Source organism: Natator depressus, chromosome 2, assembly GCF_965152275.1.
Source record: "Natator depressus isolate rNatDep1 chromosome 2, rNatDep2.hap1, whole genome shotgun sequence".
NCBI classification, from domain to species: Eukaryota; Metazoa; Chordata; order Testudines; family Cheloniidae; genus Natator; species Natator depressus.
Genome location: NC_134235.1, coordinates 58,929,023 through 58,947,165, shown reverse-complemented (window position 1 = coordinate 58,947,165; position 18,143 = coordinate 58,929,023). Strand labels below are relative to the sequence as shown.

Below are 18,143 nucleotides of genomic sequence, written 5' to 3'. Positions count from 1 at the left end.
TTCTCAATGTCCCCCATCACTGCCCCCCTGCTGGCATCCAGGCAGAGTGGTGGAGAAAGAGGAAGAGAATTAAATGCAATGGAGTAAGGCAGAGAAAGCTTGGTTAGGGTGGGAGGACACGAAGAACAGAGGGGAATAGGCACTGAAGGGGCTGGATAGGGGCACAGAGGGCAAGGATAGGAGTCTTGAGGGGGAGATAAAAGCAGAGGGTGGCAGACAGGCTGCAGCAGATGGGTCAGAAGGTTTTATAAGCACTAGTGCACACTCCCCTCCGGAACCTGGATCTGAACAAGGATTTCTGAGTCTCAGCATTCCTCTGAGGTCAGGAAATACCTGAGAAACCCACTGGCAAAGTGTGTGTCTCATCACCTCCTCACGGTTGGTCCATATAGAGAACAACAGCCTACTATGATCTGTTACTCTGATAGCTGAAGTGGTAGAGGTTTGTGCTATGGATGTAAAGTCCCAATCCTGTTGATCACCCATATGAGGATGAATGTGCTCCCCGAATAGAAAGAGCCCATGATTACTTCCCCATTGGGATTGACCAGAGAGTTTCCCAGATTCTCTGTAACTGGTGTCTGTCCCTCCATCCTCAGGATGCTGGGGGGGACCATTTTACAGCAGGACTGTATCAGCTATCACCCTCTGGGAGTCCCCAGTTCCCTGTATTAGTTTTGCACCTTTTCTTTTTCACAAAGCTCCTCTTCCTTCTTCAACTGGTGCCACTTCTTTCTCTCCTGCTCTCGCCAGTGCAGTCCTTTTTTCCTCTCCTCCTCTCTTGATACCAGATGTTCTCTCCTCCTGTCGATCATCCTGCAAGTCTAAGGTCTAATGCTTTCATGGTCAGGATTCCTGGCTTCTGTTGCCAGCTCTGTTACTGATTCACTGGGTGATTCGGGATAGAACACTCACCTGATTTGTGCCTTGTTTTATAAATAATTAGAGATCACAGACAACTTACTTCTGAATCTCTCCACATGGATTTTTATTGGACCAAATCAAGCCAAATACCTATTGTGTTCCATGGAGAATGAACAGGAGAGACCGAGGGGCCACCAATGCCTGAAAGCCCTGCAGTGGCAGGGAACTGAGTAAGAGATATGCCCAGATGATCCTTATAAGTGATCCTGCTCAGTGCTGCAGAGGAAAGCGAGAAACCCCCAAAGTCTCTGCCAATCTGACCTGGGCAAAAAATCCCCAAATCTGGCAATTAGTTTGACCCTCAGCATGCGAGCAAGAACCAGCGAGCCAAGCGTCTGGGAACAAAGATCGCCTGAATCACCTCAGGACATCGGTCCACCTCGTGTGCTGCGCTGCCTCCAGCTGTGAACAATACCTGATGTTTCAGAGGAAGGCAATAAAACCCCTAATCTGGATCTGGCCAATTGTGAATCAGAAGGGAAAAAAATCTTTCCTGATTCCTGCAGCTGACCATTTGAAGCCCTGAATCATGAGATTTGATAGTAGTCCTTGTTTCAGTGCTGAACTGCAAGATCTCAACATGGTGAGGGCTTTAGTGAGCTCTGTGCCTACGCAACATAAATCTGAAACGTCACAGCCCTGAAGAGCTCTCAAACTAAATAAAACGAGAGACAAGCAGAAAAATTCCATCTGATCTCTGCATTGTGGTGTCAGAACAAAACACATTCGCTGTGCTGTGTCCCTGTCAGGTGTGTTGGGCTTGGCTGATGGGCTCTGATCTCTCTCTCTCTCTCTCTCTCTCTCTCTCTCTCTGGATATATATATAGGCTAAGGATGCTTATGCACAGATAGAAATGTGGAAAAATAAATTATTTTAATAAAAGTACTAAGTTCTTCTGGAGTTTTTACTGTGCTTGTCCCTTCACCATTCTGAGCTTCGGGAGAGGAGAGATGGCAATGGAAAGGTGGTGTCTTTCCCAGTCGGATATCCCAAGGCTACCATTGCCATTGTAGCACCCTCTTAAAATTGCTCCTGCCCAAGGACATTGCTACATTTCAGCTGATTTCTCCCCAGACCAATATTCTAGTCTTTTTGCACATCCCCACCAACTCCAAGCAGAACTGAATCCTTATTATTTCCTTTACAACAGTTATTTCCTGTTTCCTTTAGAGGGAATGTCATAAAGTAATGGGCAGTGGGGCCAGAAACACTCACATGGGCCACAGTTTTATTCTTTTCTAAAAAGTTTTGAATCAAGACATTTGAGATATGAAAAAAATGACCCTTGAATAGGAGGGTAAATAGAACAAGGGACCCTTCACCCCAAGGTCTTTCTTTGTCCAATTTTCTAGGTTTATTCAGTCTCCACGTAACCTATTTTCTCTCCAGTTCCACACCTCACTCACCAGATACCTGGACCCCATGACTCCTGAATTTAACAGGGATTTTGAATCTGAACCTGGGTTTTCCTATAAAAATTCACTAGCTCCATGTCGATAAAGAGCTGAACCAAAATCCCAGAACCAACAGCCTGTGCTTTTGGGATGTCAGAAATCTGAATCCAGATCAGAATTCTGCATCTAGACCCCATCTCTGATAATGACCCATTGCTCAGTGTGGGATCAGGGATGTCCTCGAGCCTCTTTCCTCTACACAAAGAAAGAGGGAGTGAACCCAGGAGAGCTGACAGTCATCTCCACTAGCCCCTTTTAAGTCTCTTCAAGAGGCTCTCACTGTACTTACCTTGTGGGAGGCCATGTGCTTTAATGGCAGTCCCCATTACCAGCTATGCCACTCTGTCTCTATCCATTGCCCAGCCTGACATTGTGACCTGAGGGGCAGGGACTGGTCCTGATAGAACATCCAAGACAGATTATGTCATCAACATTGTGACATCCAATTGACGAGTCCAGACCTCTGAACTGCTGTCCAATGAGATCTTTGCATTTTGACTGGCTTCTCTGTTAAAGTCCTGGCCTGGCTCCCTGCTCCCAACCACTAAAATCCCTAGGGAGCTCAAAATTGAGTGAGTGGTGTTGCGACCTGATACATGGTGAGCAGTGCCTCAAGCAGCAGATGGCTGAATGGCAAGTCCTGGCAGAACCACAGCATGACCCAGACCAGCCATTGAGTGTACTATATGACTGTTTGTTGGACCTGCAGCTCAACTAGAACCCACTTGTGCTACATCATAGGGATTCCCTGAACCTGGGCTAGGCTGAAACCCAGTTGGGATACCACTCAGTTTTCACCTGGCCCTGCCTTTATGACGCTGTCTTCTCACAATCTCCATCATGTGTAGCAATTCAGGGTTTTGTGCCCAAGTCCCACTCTACCAGCTGGGCATTCTCTTGAATGCAGGGACCCAGTACATGGATACAGGAGGAGAAACTTTCAGATCAAGTCCTTAACTAAGTCAAAAGCAGTAGTTAGGCTAGATTTAGTGAAAACCTGCTGGTTAGGTCTGGTCTATACTTGACCACTTCACTGCTGTATACAAACCACTCCACAGTGACCAGATGTTAGCCCCTTTAACTTTAGGAGGGAATGAATCATCCCCAGATGATATCAAGAAGGCAAGTTCATAGACTCATTGATTCCTAGGCCAGAAGGGACCATTGTGATAATCTAGTATGACCTCCTGTATTACACAGGCCATAGAACTTCCCCGAAATAATTCCCAGAGTATATCTTTTAGAAAAACATCCAATCTTGGTTTAAAAATTGTCTGTGATGGAGAATCCACCAAGACCCTTGTTAAATTTGTTCTAGTGGTAAATTACTCCAAAGTTAAAAATGTATACCTTATTTCCAGTCTGAAATAAATTCTTTGAAGTGTGCCCCTTTTCCTTCTAGTTTGAGTATTGGTGTTCTTCCTATGACTATGGACAGGAGCAGGTCTTCTGCCAGACCTTTAAGAGCAGTCTCTATACCTTGCCAAAAGTGTGACTGAGGGGACGCAGAACACTGGTAGCTGACACATTGCAATGTGGACTATAGGTAGCTAGCTTCTCTAAAAAGTCTGACACTAGGCAATACTTTGTGGTGTCTCCATTGTTGAGCAATGGCTCCTTTAGTATTGGGTCTGACTATTGCATGTTTTTGTGTGAGGTGTAGATTCCCCTTGGCAAAGGAGGTGTTGGCTGTAATTAGTAGGGGACCCACATATTCTGTGCTGTTTTTCACCATCCAGGAGGAGTAGGGGACAGAGTAACAGATGGTGGCCTTGGTTGCCATTAATGCCTCCATGACTAGTACTACTGTGAAGGGCCCAAATTCTTGGAAGGAGGATGTTGTTTCTAGCCCTAGTTTTGTTTTGTTTTGTTCTTAGTGGCTCATGAGGCCATTCCAGTTGCAGATGATCTTTTCTGTGAAATCCAATGATTTCTCACAACAAGAGGTGCTGGGTAATGGGGCTGAGAAAAAAAAATTAGGGTTTACAGTCTGGAAAAGTTCTGCAGGGTGTGTCCTTCTTGACGCAAATTTCTGAGCGAGTAAGCAGGAGTGGATTTAACAAAGTTGGCAAATGTTGTCTGGGTCATTTTTGCATTGGGCTCTTCACAGGGTGGCAAATCTTTAGCCCTGGCACTTCTGCAATACAGAACCTACCAGTGGGCCAGCTGGACTCTGCTGTTGTGGAAGCTTCCATTTTGTTTGAGGGGTATACATGGCTAGCAATGTACATGGCTACTCTAATTATTTTTGCACTACTTGTCAATACCTTGGGACCTTTTGGATTAATTGGTGCTCCTGGGCACCCAAATAACAGCAGTATGCAGAAATGCTTTTTTCTTCATCTTCCGTTTAACAGTGGTCAAGGAAATCTGAGCGCTTCAGGTGACATCCCAGTTCTTTGCTATTACTTCTTCAATATCCTTGGCTGATAAGGAAAGGTGAGGATCAGGGTGTTAGTGGGTTATGAGTACTCTGAACGCATGTAGAATAGGAGGAGACAAATTCAGGTTATTCATCTCTCTTCATATCATTTTTTGCATTTTAATGTGAATGATCTATACTATTTCTTCAATAATCATTCAAAATGTCAGATTGTAGTATGTTTACTACACACATAGAACTTTTGTCAGTAGAAAGGTTTTGATGCCAAAAATTCTTCTACTGATCTTTTAAATTTTATCCAAAATATACTAATAGATTCCGTCAACACAGACTTAAATGAATGTTATGTGATTTCACAATGAAAGGGTATTATATGTGAGCATGGAAGTTTGAGCCAGACATACTACTTTCATTAGTGTGTGGATCCAGCTGTGTTTGAGTGAAAATAGAATTCTTAAAATAAAGTTGAATGAACCATCTGTTTTCACAGAGGCAGGCGAGGGGAAGTTTGGCTGTTATGCGCATTACAAATGTTGTACAGGGTTTTGCTAGACTCAGATAGTCACTATGCTGGTCATTTATTTTCACTGTGCTGGCATTATTTTTATAGTGCAGACCATCGCTGTGCTGAACATTGTTTTCCTAGTGGATGTGTAAACTCTGTGGTAATGAAAAAGTTATTTTTCTTTCCTTGTTTTTCCCCAATCTTGCTCAAAGAAAAAATTCATTTGCTAAACCTACCTAGAAACATTGTATTTGACATTAGAGAGGACTCATTATTATCAGTTAGTGGGTTGAACTGTCTTCCTGGATCAATTATCCCTGCTGATTATAAATGCAAGTTTCCTTTCAACATAATAAGGAGCTTTGTAGTTACCAAAATATCCTTAAGATTAGCTAATTTACTTAGATAAATATTAGGATTCTGCAACACACTCTGGATGAAAGAAGAACCAGATCAAACATTAGGCTATAATTTGCACCACACCTTTTTTTAAGGGTTCCAAAAAGTCTTGTGAACTTTCTGTAATTTTTCCCCCATGTTCTTCTTGCATCTCCAAGTTCCAGTCACAACTGGAAGCAAGGTATACTGGGATGAGAGCTTGTTTTCACAAAATTTCCAGCCTGCTTTGCAAACTCGAGAGATTTGGGGCAATTTGGATAAGCATCTGTACTTTGTGATGTTTATCCAAACTTCTGAACCATCATTGTGAAATATCCTAGCAAACTGAGACATTTAGAAGGGTTCTTTTTTGTCATTCTAACATTAATAAGTTCAGTTTTGTATGTATGGTTCATTTTACATCAATGAAAGTTCTTTGTGTGGAAAAACTACAGAGTTAGACTCATCTGTGTATTTAATTAAACTTGATTAAAGAACAAAACAAAACACCAATATAGAAAAAATAAAAATTCCAATGGCTGAGTATGAGTTCAGGTTGTTACATTTATAAATAATTGCAAGATTAGATTTTTAACAATTGGGTGCATGAGATGTACGGAATAAATGTCGCCATCACTCAGATAAAACTTCCATTGAGGGTAATGTCAATTTTATCTGGGTAAAGACTCATTAAGAATTTCAAGAACTGGCCTTAGAGTTTTATGAATTGCCTGTGTAATTATACAGGATGTCACCCTGTCTTCTTAAACATCCCTGTAAAAGAGAATAGGCATTTATTATGGCATAAAGAAAAGGAGTACTAGTGGCACCTTAGAGACTAACCAATTTATCTGAGCATAAGCATAAACTTCCATGAGCTACAGCTCACTTCATCGGATGCATGAAGTGAGCTGTAGCTCACGAAAGCTTACGCTCAAATAAATTGGTTAGTCTCTAAGGTGCCACTAGTACTCCTTTTCTTTTTGCGAATACAGACTAACACGGCTGCTACTCTGAAACCTGTTATTATGGCATGCTTCCTGGTGCTCTTCTACTAACTTAATATGGGCCCTATTTGAATCTATCTATATTATTGTATGGCCCCATTACCAAAGTGTCTGAGCACCTCACAGTCTTTATTATTTTGATTCTTAAGACACCCCCTGAGGTAGTGAAGTACTACTGTCCCCATTTTATGGATGGGGACCTGAGGCACAGAGAAATTAAGGGACTAGCTCAAGGTCATAAGGAAGTCTGTGATAGGAAAGAGAATTAAACCCAGGTTTCCCAAGTTGCAGGTTAGTATGCACTAGGCTATCTAGCTCTGATTGTTTACAAATTTAAGATGAGGGTCTCTTTTGCAAGGATGTTAACTTTAATGGGAATATTGCCAAGGTAAAGACTTCAGGAAATACTCCATATATCTCATGCATGTGACTATTTAAAAACCCCATAATCTTGCCTCCTGCAGCTCTTGCATGTGTGGAGACTCTGCACCTGCTCCTTTTTGGGGTGTCATTTACTCCCCTGCACAAAACTGGTCAACTCTGCTGGCTAGTGTGGGTGGGTGACAGTAGAACTATGATTCACCCTCCCACCTATGCCTTCCATCTACTTTGAGGTGCTATGCAATCTTGGGGGGGAGGGGTGTTAGGACAGAGCAAGCCTTGTGCTCTTCAGATTGCAGGACCTGCCATTCCGCCTGACTTTTTATGGGTCATGCAAGTAGGAAAGGCATCGTACATTCCTGTCCCGCTCTCTAAGCATCAGTGTAAGGGCTACAAAACAATCTGGCCCCAACCTACGAAATTTGTTTTTCTATGTATTCTTGCTGTTTAAAAAATATTGACATTTGCTTACTCAAGTAGATCTTTTCCATCTTAAATAATAGCAACATATGTTTAATTATAGATCCATGATGTGTCTTTATTACTGAATGTATTTGGGGTTGTCTTGTAGAGAATTATTGTGTTTGTACCCTTAATTAATCTCCTGCCTGTGCAGAAAGCTGGAATTCTTTGGCTAACACTTGATAATTAATAGTTACAGATAAGCACCAGTTCAAACCTGAACACATGCTCTACAGGTTCCGTTATGATGATGGAACATACTATCCAAGAAGTGAAATGCAGGATGTGATTTCCAAGGTACAGACTGCTCTTATCAGTAAAAATGGGTCAGATACAGAGGTCCTAGTTAAAAATAAAGCAAAATGCATTGTGTTAGGAAAAACTCTGTCCCTGGACACCAGTCTAATGTGAATCAGAATTAATTATGTATATCTGTAGGCAGATTTTGGCTCTTGGCTTATTGCAAACCATATTTTAAATAAAGAAACTGAGAAATATGTTTCTAAAAATGATTTTATCCAGGAGGTACTATGCTACATAAACATATAAAGGATATAATGCCCACCTTTTTGAATGACTGGAGCAGAAACAGTAGTTTACTGTATTTTTCAATCCACTTATATTCAGTGAAAAGAAAAAGAGTATGATAGTATAGACCAGAATTTCTTATTGTTTGTATTGGAGTGGCTTTTGGTATTCCTTTAGTGTGTGAAGGGTATATTGGCTTATCAAAAGTAACCTGATGTTTTAATGGAAATATGCAGGTTGTATGTTCTGTACCCTGACACTGTACCCAAGGATATATTGAAAGAATAAAACAAAATCAACAGAGTCATCTTTAGTCCCTTTGATGTTTTTAAATTTGTGATCCTGTGGTCCTGATCCAGGGGAAAACTAGGACCATTCAGGTTTTCTCCCAGCCTACTGAGTTAGGACAGCTGCTTCACTGATTCTTCAGTTAGAGGTTTCCTAATATAGAGTGTCTCAAGTGAAGGGAATCCCTCAATGCAGACTTAGCAGATACAGCGGTCTGTGGCAGAGTTTCTGCCTAAACTTTACATTTCTTTTGTTTTGCCACTGTACCGTGTGCCATAATCTTAATGCTGTTTTGTTAAATCTGTTTATGAATAGTTACATGCTTTTAAAGAGGATTTTGTGATTAGAACATTAGAAACCAAATATATATGACTCTTTATTAAAAGTTTTAAAACTTTTGAACTATTTTACCTCTAATTTTTATTTGGCTTGCTTGTGGATACAGTGGGTCATGTTCAATTTTAATTTTCTGGCAATATTCATAAATATACTTCACTTTTCTCCTCTCTCGTAATTCAGTTTGTTTGGAATCCACATTTGCACAGAAAGTCGTCTTTGCTGTGAAAGTTTAACATATACATTTCTTTTAAACTAATATATGTTAAAAAAATCTTTTAATGCTGTGCTAAAGTTATGTAAGTCTTCTTTACATATCTCTCAGATTTCTAAGATTAATTAGAAAAGCCCATGATAATTTAGTCACAAATATTATTTGTCTTGTAATCTGGAGGTTTATTACACTTCAGAAATAACTTTGGTGCATGAAAACATATCTATGAAATGAATGTTCACTTCTTCTGTTCTACATTTTAAAAATATAAGTTATTTGAATGATTTTGAATGGATAGGTATTGTTAGAATAGGTACTGAGTGGTATTTGCTTCAGTGTAAATGTGGATTTAAACATATCTATATCTTTAACAGGGTGTAAGATTGTACTGTCGTCTTCATAGTCTGTTTACTCCAGTGATAAGGTGAGTCCATTTGTGAAGTTCTTAGTGACTTATTTAGAACATACATATATATTTGAATACTGTAGATACTATATGCAAACACAGAGCTAAATCCTAGCCTGTGTTTCGGGCGGTGTGCTAGTGGGGAAGAAATTGTAGAGAGAGTGCTCCCAAAACCCAAAGTAGCAGCAGGACGGGATTCCAAACTAGCACTTAAAAGTACTGTATAGGCAGTGCCCCAAGTGTCATGTTCACTAAGAAAGCAGGAATCAGGTTTGTCTGGACAGTTTACTCAGGCTTCTGGAAGAATCTAGTTCAGACTGGGCATTCTCAGAGGCTTACCACATACATAGCGCAGTCACATTCATGTTAGCACTATAAAACTCACTTGGAGAGTCACTCCCATACTTGTAACATGATGCCTATCCTTACACCCAGGGAACATGGTTGGCTACCTAGGGACAAGTCCAGCCCTCCTCCCCACTCCTATCTACACTGTAGGCTTTGACTTGCTCCATCTAAGGAGTTGAGACCTCAGGGCAGCTTCTGAAGTTCTATTTTTAAGGTACAGAAAACTATTCAAAAAACAACATAGATCATGCTTGTGTCAATTTGTGTGTAAAACATAGGATTTTTTCCTTCTGTTTTTTTTTTTTTTTAACAGGGATAAAGATTATCATCTGAGGACCTATAAATCTGTAGTCATGGCTAACAAACTGATAGACTGGCTAATTGCACAGGCAAGTGTACCCTGGGGTTGATTTACTTTTCTGCATTATGAATTTAACTTCCTAACATGGAAAGTTGTAATTAATCATGTAGAAGAAAATGAAAATATGTTGTTTTAAAGTTCTAATTATTAGAACAGAGTTAATGTAAATATCCTGTTGATTCTGTAAAACAGCAAAATTCAGCTGTTTTACAGAATCATGGCCAGTTGCTGATCTTCCTGTGTTGCACATTGATCTTTCAATTTCTGCTTAGCTTCTTGCTGCTTTCAAAATGTTAGCATTTTGTGTAATAATGTGTATAGTTAAAATGAATAGTGTGTGAAGCTGCAAATTACTGACTGAATGGACAAAAGGAAGCAGCAGGGAGAAGTTTACAACCAAGGAATTCAGTTTGTTTTAGGCAAAGTTGTGGTTTGTATTGGAAGAAAATAGGAAAAACTTCTTTTTTGAATCAAGTTTTACCAATATTTTCCTAACTTTGCTGCTTTTCTGCAGTCTAATTATGTGCCCCTGTTATGGAACAATCTGCAGGGGCTGCAGAATGTAAAAAGGGGCTGCAAAATGTAAAAAGAATGATGAGTGTTTTCTCTGGGAATAGCATGATAGAACAGATTTAAGAATCCCTCCTTTTCAACACTGGGGTACTTGTTGGATACCTGGGAACAGAAAGTTATATGGATTATAAATAAAAGTTAACATGGTTCTTTGAGTAGGTTTAAATATAGATGTCAGCATTATGTTTACAAAGATGACGAAAGAGCATAGAAAATAAAGTTGGCAATGTATGGAATGAAGAAGATAATTTGTGAAAATGAGTTTTAGAAACAGAAAAGGTTACAAAAAACTGAGGATCTCTTATGAAATTTAGTTTTGAAGGTTGTCAATAAATACTCAATGTATATAGACAATGTAATATTAACAAAAAGAGTCACTATTTTATGAGAAGATGTTATGGCTAATAACAATGGGGGCAATCATCACTGAGATGATGGAAAACATGTTATCATCTAGGAGCATAGTCTGGCCAAGATCTTTGTGCACAGCTCTCCACTGTTCCAGTGTTATTTCTGTGCATGATATGAAGATAGAATAGGTTCAATTTTTCGGAATTATTATTCATTATTGTTCATTCTTATGTTCTTATATGACTAAGGGAGGATATGATAGAGGTCTATAAAATCATGAATGATGTGGAAAAAGTGAATAAGGAAGAATTATTACCCCCTTCACATAACACAAGAGCTAGGGGTTACCCAGTGAAATGAATAGACAGCAAGTGTAAAATAAATATGAAGAAGTACTTTTTCATACCACACACAGTCAGTCTGTGGAACTCATTGCCAGGAGATGTTGAGAAGACCAAAAGAATAACTGGGCTAAAAAAAAAATTTGCTAAGTTCATGGAGGACAGGTCCATCAATGGTTATTAGGTAAGATGGTTGGGGACACAACCTCATGCTTTGGGTGTCCCTAAACCTCTGACTTCCAGAAGCTGGGAGTGAACGACAGGGGATGTATCACTTGATAAATTGTCCTGTTCTGTTCACTGGCCGCTGGCAGACGACAGGATACTGGGCTAGATGGACATTTGGTCTGAGCCAGTATGGCCATTCTTATGTTCTGATGTTCTTATATTACATAGTGTGTATTATGGTTTAACAGGGGGATTGTCGGACCAGGGAAGAAGCAATGATCTTTGGCGTAGGACTTTGTGACAATGGGTTTATGCACCATGGTAAGTAAATTCTGCACAAGCTAAAGGTCACATTTTGTTGAATTCCTTCTGCATTGCAGGCAAATGGTACAGGGACCACCCCAAGAGATTAGAAAAGGGCAAAGGGAAAGTCAGTAAATCATTTCAATGTGTACCTGAAAAACAAATGTTTAACTAGGTTTTTCTTGCATTATTTTATATTAAGTGTGACAAAGCTCTGTCCTTGCCTCCGTGGGTCCCACATTTCCTGGTGGATTTCGCTAGCCTCAGAGGCTCACTGTGACCCTCCACATAACCCTTCTCTCTCTAGAGAAAAGGGTCACAGTCTACTGAGCCATTTTCATCATAAGCCAGTAAGGGAGGTGAGGAGAAGTTATCCTTCCTTGCACAGTCTGTTGTCTCCCAGTCTCAGTGATTAATCAGGGGGCAAAGTTCAGGGGGGAGGGAGCCCAGGCCCACCCTCTACTCCAGGCTCCAGCCCAGGGACCCTAATAGTATCAGCTACGGGAGCTGACCTTTTAGAAACATGGCATGTACAATTCCTTGGGCTACTTCCCCCACAGCAGCCCTCACTTCCTCAAGCTCCACTTCATTCTTACCTCAGGGCCTCCTTCCTTGTGTCTGATATGGTGTGTACTACTCAGCCTCTCCAACAGCACAACTTCCTTCCACAGCTTCTGACATGCACACCCACCTGACTGGCTGGGAGGCTTTTAACTAGTTTCAGCCAGCCCCTGATTGGCTTCAGGTGTCCCAATCAACCTAGCATTCTCCCTGCCTTCTGGAAAGTTCTTAATTGGCCCCAGGTGTCTTAATTGACCTGGAGCAGCTTCCATTTCACTTAACCTGGTACCAGGGATTTGTCTAGCCTGGAGACAATATATCTATCTCCCACTACTTTTCTATAGCCATCTGGCCTTGCCCCGTCACATAAGTTAATAGTGTAGGGAAGAGTACGTACAAGTGTGGAGTGGGGCTTTTAGTCTTTTTTTCAATCTTTTTGAAGGATTTATGGTGGATTTTTTATTAATAACCACTTAGACTGTGGTAAAAATTCATCTTGCTGTTCAAATATAAAGTAAGACTGTAAGGGTCAGTAGGACTTGATAGCAACCAACCAACATTCCCACGCAGTCACCTGGCAACAACTGTAACCTGGCCACTCCCTGTGACCCACAATCCAGAGGTTCAATGCCACGGGAAGTTCTGCCTTGGGGAATCTGACTGATTGTGGTCTTAGTGATCCCAAATTGGCTCCTTATCTCTGTAGAAGCCCATGGGGCATATCAGGAAGTGTCCAGGGAACAATGTGGACCCCTAGCTAGTTGCCATGACTGCCCTGCTGCTCTGTTCCTGAACTCCAGGTAGTGATCTCAGCTCTGATTTGGATTCTGACTCCTGATTGACCCCTGAAACCCCAACACAGATCCTGATTCCTGGTATTGACCCACAACCTGATTCCTGGCTCTGTCTCTGTCCCTCAGCTTAATTCCTGACTCTGACTCCATCTTGACACTCAGCTTCACTCTTGATCCTGATACTGGCTTTTACCCCTGGCTTCAGTTCCAGAATCCCAATCTCCTGCTACTAGTCCTGCCTCCCTTTTGCCCAGGATCCTGGACTACCAGTAACCCATGTAGAAATTTGTCCCTGTGGGACACAGAGGCAGTGGGTTGTCCCCTGCCTCAAATGTCCTACGGGGCACTCGACCACCTGGGCAGGTTGACAGCCCGCAGGATGAACTTCCCATTTTGCAGACACAAGTGGTGCAGCTCTTGTCTGAGAACCAGACCCGGTGAGTGCAGACCCCCAAGCTACTTGATGAAAACACGGTTATAGGCCCAGATGACACAGTACACAACCAAGAACCAGCTATTGTGAGAGCAGCTGCCTGGTTGCGGGACAAGAACACTGTGCCACAGTGCGCCTGGACTCTGGTCCAACAGTCCCCATCCCAGAGCATTTCAATGGAGACTGCAAAAATGTAGGGCTTTTCTCAACCAATGGTGCCTGCTGTTCCTGCTCCACCCACAGTTCTACTCCATTGACCAGGCTAAAGTAGGGCTCCAAATTAGTCTCCTGAAGGGAGAGGTGCTAGAGTGGGCTTTGCTCCTAATGGAAAACAGAGCCCAACACTGTCAAACTGGGATGCCTTCCTTCAAGCCATCTCTATTTTTGACAACTCCCACCATGCTCACTTGGTGGAAGCAGCCCCATAAAAACTATGGCAAGGGCAGGGACTGTTTGCCTCCTAAGCTGCCCACTTTAGGCAACTCATCTCCAATACAGAATGGAATGAAGCTGCCTAGCTCATGTAATCTGCACCAGAATTGGTAGAAGAGATAAAGGATGAGCTAGCTGTCGTGGAAACCCCGACTCATCTAGATGCCTTCATCAGTCTTGCTATATGCCTTGACAACAGGCTGAATGAGTGAAATGAAGAGAGGAAGTTGGCTTCACCACCACCTAGACGATGTACCACAGTACCCATTTGTGGCCTAGTCCCAGAACCTATACAAATTGATGCAGCCTATCATCATGTGACCTTGAGGAGAGGGATTACCACTGATGCCATGGCTTGTGTTTCTACTGTGGAGAATCTGGACACACTTGCCAGCTGCCCGTCAGAGGCTCTTGCACAGAAAAAGTAGGGAAATGACCAAGCCCAGGCCCAGTAAGGGGGACCAGCCTGGTTGGACCGAGGGATATCCATCCCCAAGCTGCCCCCCACTTCTTACTGAAGCACATGCAAGGCACAGTGAGCCCAGTACTTGCAACTCCAGGTTTGCCTGCATGTCCCAGGGAAACCCTTACAAATACCCACTAGTAAGTGCTCGTGGACTCTGGGGCTGTGGACAGTTTTATAGACACTGATATGGCACAAGCCTTAGGCATCCCGCTGCAACAAAAAATGCCCCTCCCACCTTTTAGAGACTATAGATGGCTCGCTCCTGTCCTAAGGCCCAGTAATACTGGAAACGGTACCCCTGGAAGTCATTATCCAGGACCATAGAGAGATCCTTTGGTTTGGATCTCACTACACTTCCTCATAATTCTCGGCATCTTGTGGATGGCCACTCATGACCTGCAAAGTCAGTTTCTGCACTGAATTCTGTTGGCAAGTTTGCCTGCATGCACCATCATATGAGTCTTGACTCCAAGATGCACCTCTCTATCCTGAGTTCAGGATGCTGCTGAGGAGTCCATAGGCCTAGGCTGTGGCCCAGCAGGGACCCCCATTAGACCCAACTCCTGCCCTATCTACCAAATACCATGACTACATGGATGTTTTTAAGAAAAAGAACGTGGCTGCCCTCCCATTCCAGTTTGACTATGATTGTCCGACTGAGCTGGAACCTGAAGGCAAGATACCTTTTGGCTTCATCTATGCCATGTCAGAGCCAGAGCTGATTGCTTTGTGATCCAGTCTCCAGGAGAATTTATCCATCCCTTCACCTCCTCTGCTGGAGCCTGAGTTCTTTTTGTTGAAAAGAAAGATGGGACTCTGCTTTTATGTGTGGATTACTGGTCCTTAACCAGGTAACCATCAGAAACCAGTACCCTCTCCTACTCGTTCTGGAATTGTTGGACTCTGCCATCAGCCCAGGAGTTTACCAAGCTTGACTTGCATGGAGCCTATATCCTGGTGTGGCTCTATGCCGGGGATGAGTGGAAAACTGCCTTTCGAATCTAGTACAGCCATTACAAATATTTAGTAATACCATTCAGTCTTACAGCCCCATTCCAGCACTTTGCAAATGAGCTATTTCATGATAGACTATGACTCCTGGATCCAGGATATCTTGACCATATATTTTTCTTCTCAGAGAGCCCTGAGCAGCACACTCAACGCGTCTGGTCAGTTCCAGATCGGCTCCACTGACATGGCTTATGTGAAATCTTGAGAAGTGCAGTTTCAACTAGCACTCCATGGAGTTATTGGGATACATCTTGTTCAATAAGGGTTTCTGAACTGACTCCAGAAAGGTGGATGCTGTTTGGACCTGGGCAGCCCTTTGGAACATCATGGAGCTTCAATGCTTCCTGGAGTTCACTAATTTTTGTAGGCACTTCATTCCTTGGTTTTAAGATCAGATAGCTAGAGTCCTGCAAATCTGCAGATATCCGTGACTGTCTGCAGACCGTATTTGTGTATCACAGATCAGATGCAGATACTAATTTTGTTTCTGCACAGGGCTCTACAGATAGTCCATAGAAAAAGCTCCTCTGCAAACATACCCCCTTCACCTGGTCAAAGGGCATTCAACCAGTTTAAGATGACCTTCACCAGTGCTTCAATCCTGATTTATCCCAGTCCAATGCGGATCTTTGTTGTTAAGACCGACACATCTAATGTTGCAATTGGGGCAATACTTTCCCAAAGATCTGGCCCCCAACAGCACCTGCTCCCTTGTGCCTATTATTCTCATAAACTCACACCAGCAGAACAAAATTATGAGATTGTAGATAAGAAGGTTCTATCAGTCAAAGCCACCTTTGGGGAATGGTACCACCACCTCAAAGGTATATACAGATCATAAAAACTTGGAGTATCTCAGAAGGGTAAGGAGCTGAACCAAAGACAGCTTTGATGGGCCCTGTTCTTCACATGCTTTAATTTTACTATCACCCAGGAGCCCAGAACAAGGCAGCCAATTCCCTGTCCCAAAAAGGGGAATACCTCCCTGACCACAACTACTTCCACACTGAGTCACCACATATCCTCAGGCCCTATAATTTCCTGGATGCCACCATTCCCCAGAACCTCCTGTCCCTAATCCATTCAGCTATGAAGGAGAAGCCCCTCCCCAGGGACTTTAAAACAGTAAGGAAGGAACAACACGCAGTGTGGGATTGTTTGCTTTACATCAAGGGCTGCTTATATATTCCACCAGGGTGCCCCCAAGTTCCCTCTGGGAGGTGCTGTAGTAATGTCAGGATCAATGGGACTTGAACTCGGGCCTGGAGGGTTACTAAGCAACCAACATTCACACAGTACTACCCAGCAGCGGGTGTAACTGGGCCACTTCCTGTGACCCTCAATCCACTGAGGTTCAATGCCATGGGACATTCTGCCTCAAGGAATTTGGCTCTCAGTGGTCTTAGTGATCCCTGATTGGCTCCTTGTCCCTATATAAGCCCCTCAGCTCGACTCTTGACCCTGTTTCTGGCTCTGACCCCTGGCTTCAGTTCTGGAATCCCAAGCTCCTGCCATTAGTCGTGCCTCCCTTGCCCAGGATGCTGACAAAGACATGATTCCTGCCCAGATGCATTCACAGTTTCCATTAGACAACACTAATGCAGAAAGACCAGACATGGCACAAGAGTTCAGTAAAGGGAGAATGTGGGAACGAATGTGAGAAGAAAGTAGGAGGGATTGCTATAAGAAGTGACATTCTAAAGAGCAATTAAAGAAGAGAAAAGAGGCATTTGGTGAATGAGAAAGAGGTGAGTATTGGAGGAGCATGACCAAGTGTGAAGCAGAGAGTAGGAGAGAGTGCCCCAGGGAAGAGGAAGATAAGAATATCAGGAGGAGTGTCTAGAGTAAGAAGAGGAAAAATGGGGAATAAGAGCAGAGATATATGTAGGGTTTTGAAATTGATGACAAGGAGGTTAAATTTGATGCCATCAGAGGAGACAAGAAGCCAATAAGAAGATTCAAGGCATGGGTCTTCTGACTGAAACAATGGAAAAGATGATTTCCCCAACAGCATTTTAGAGAAACTGGGAGAAATGGAAGAGGGGAGGCCTCAACTGCCGTTCAGCCATTATTTGTTTAAGATTTTTTTATTCATTTGAAAATACACAATTAGAAAGTGTAATTTATTATGAAAATTCAAACTCCTCTAGAGTAGAATTAACTCAAAAATTGCTTTGTAGCATTTAATCTATGGAAGCGCTTTCCCAATATTTAACTGTTTTTAAAATATATGTTCGGGAATTCATAATAAAAGGATTAATCTTTGAATTTTGTATCATACAGTCTTAGAAAAAAGTGAATTTAAAGATGAGCCACTTCTTTTTCGCTTTTTTGCGGATGAAGAAATGGAAGGATCAAATATGAAGCACAGGCTTATGAAACATGATTTAAAAGTAGTGGAAAATGTCATAGCCAAGTCACTTCTGGTAAGTAAACAAATTGAATGATAATGTGTTTTGGCAAGCAATAAATAGGATTCAGTAACGTTAAATAAACACCACGCATTATTGTTTAATGGAAAGGCAAATTGTGTAATTTTATTTTTATTTTTCAGATTAAATCTAATGAAGGCAGCTATGGTTTTGGGTTAGAAGACAAAAACAAAGTACCAATTATTAAATTAGTGGAGAAGGGGTCAAATGCTGAGGTAACATATATTAATATATAGTCTGATATTTTGCTCTGTTTTATGGTAATGTTCACAAATGTACACTTACATCTGTGTTTTGATATA

General features: G+C 42.1%; 1 protein-coding gene across 2 annotated transcripts in view; it reads left to right on the top strand.

Annotated features, from left to right (window-relative positions):
* The window catches only part of PREX2 (phosphatidylinositol-3,4,5-trisphosphate dependent Rac exchange factor 2), a 289,511-nt gene that overhangs the window by 125,218 nt on the left and 146,150 nt on the right, over window positions 1-18,143 (top strand). For both annotated transcript variants that reach the window (XM_074944267.1, XM_074944268.1), the window contains 6 exons: window positions 7,689-7,792; window positions 9,236-9,285; window positions 9,929-10,004; window positions 11,658-11,730; window positions 17,693-17,835; window positions 17,964-18,056. In XM_074944267.1, the coding sequence (XP_074800368.1) occupies window positions 7,689-7,792; window positions 9,236-9,285; window positions 9,929-10,004; window positions 11,658-11,730; window positions 17,693-17,835; window positions 17,964-18,056 (539 nt within the window). The remainder of the gene's footprint in view (window positions 1-7,688; window positions 7,793-9,235; window positions 9,286-9,928; window positions 10,005-11,657; window positions 11,731-17,692; window positions 17,836-17,963; window positions 18,057-18,143) is intronic.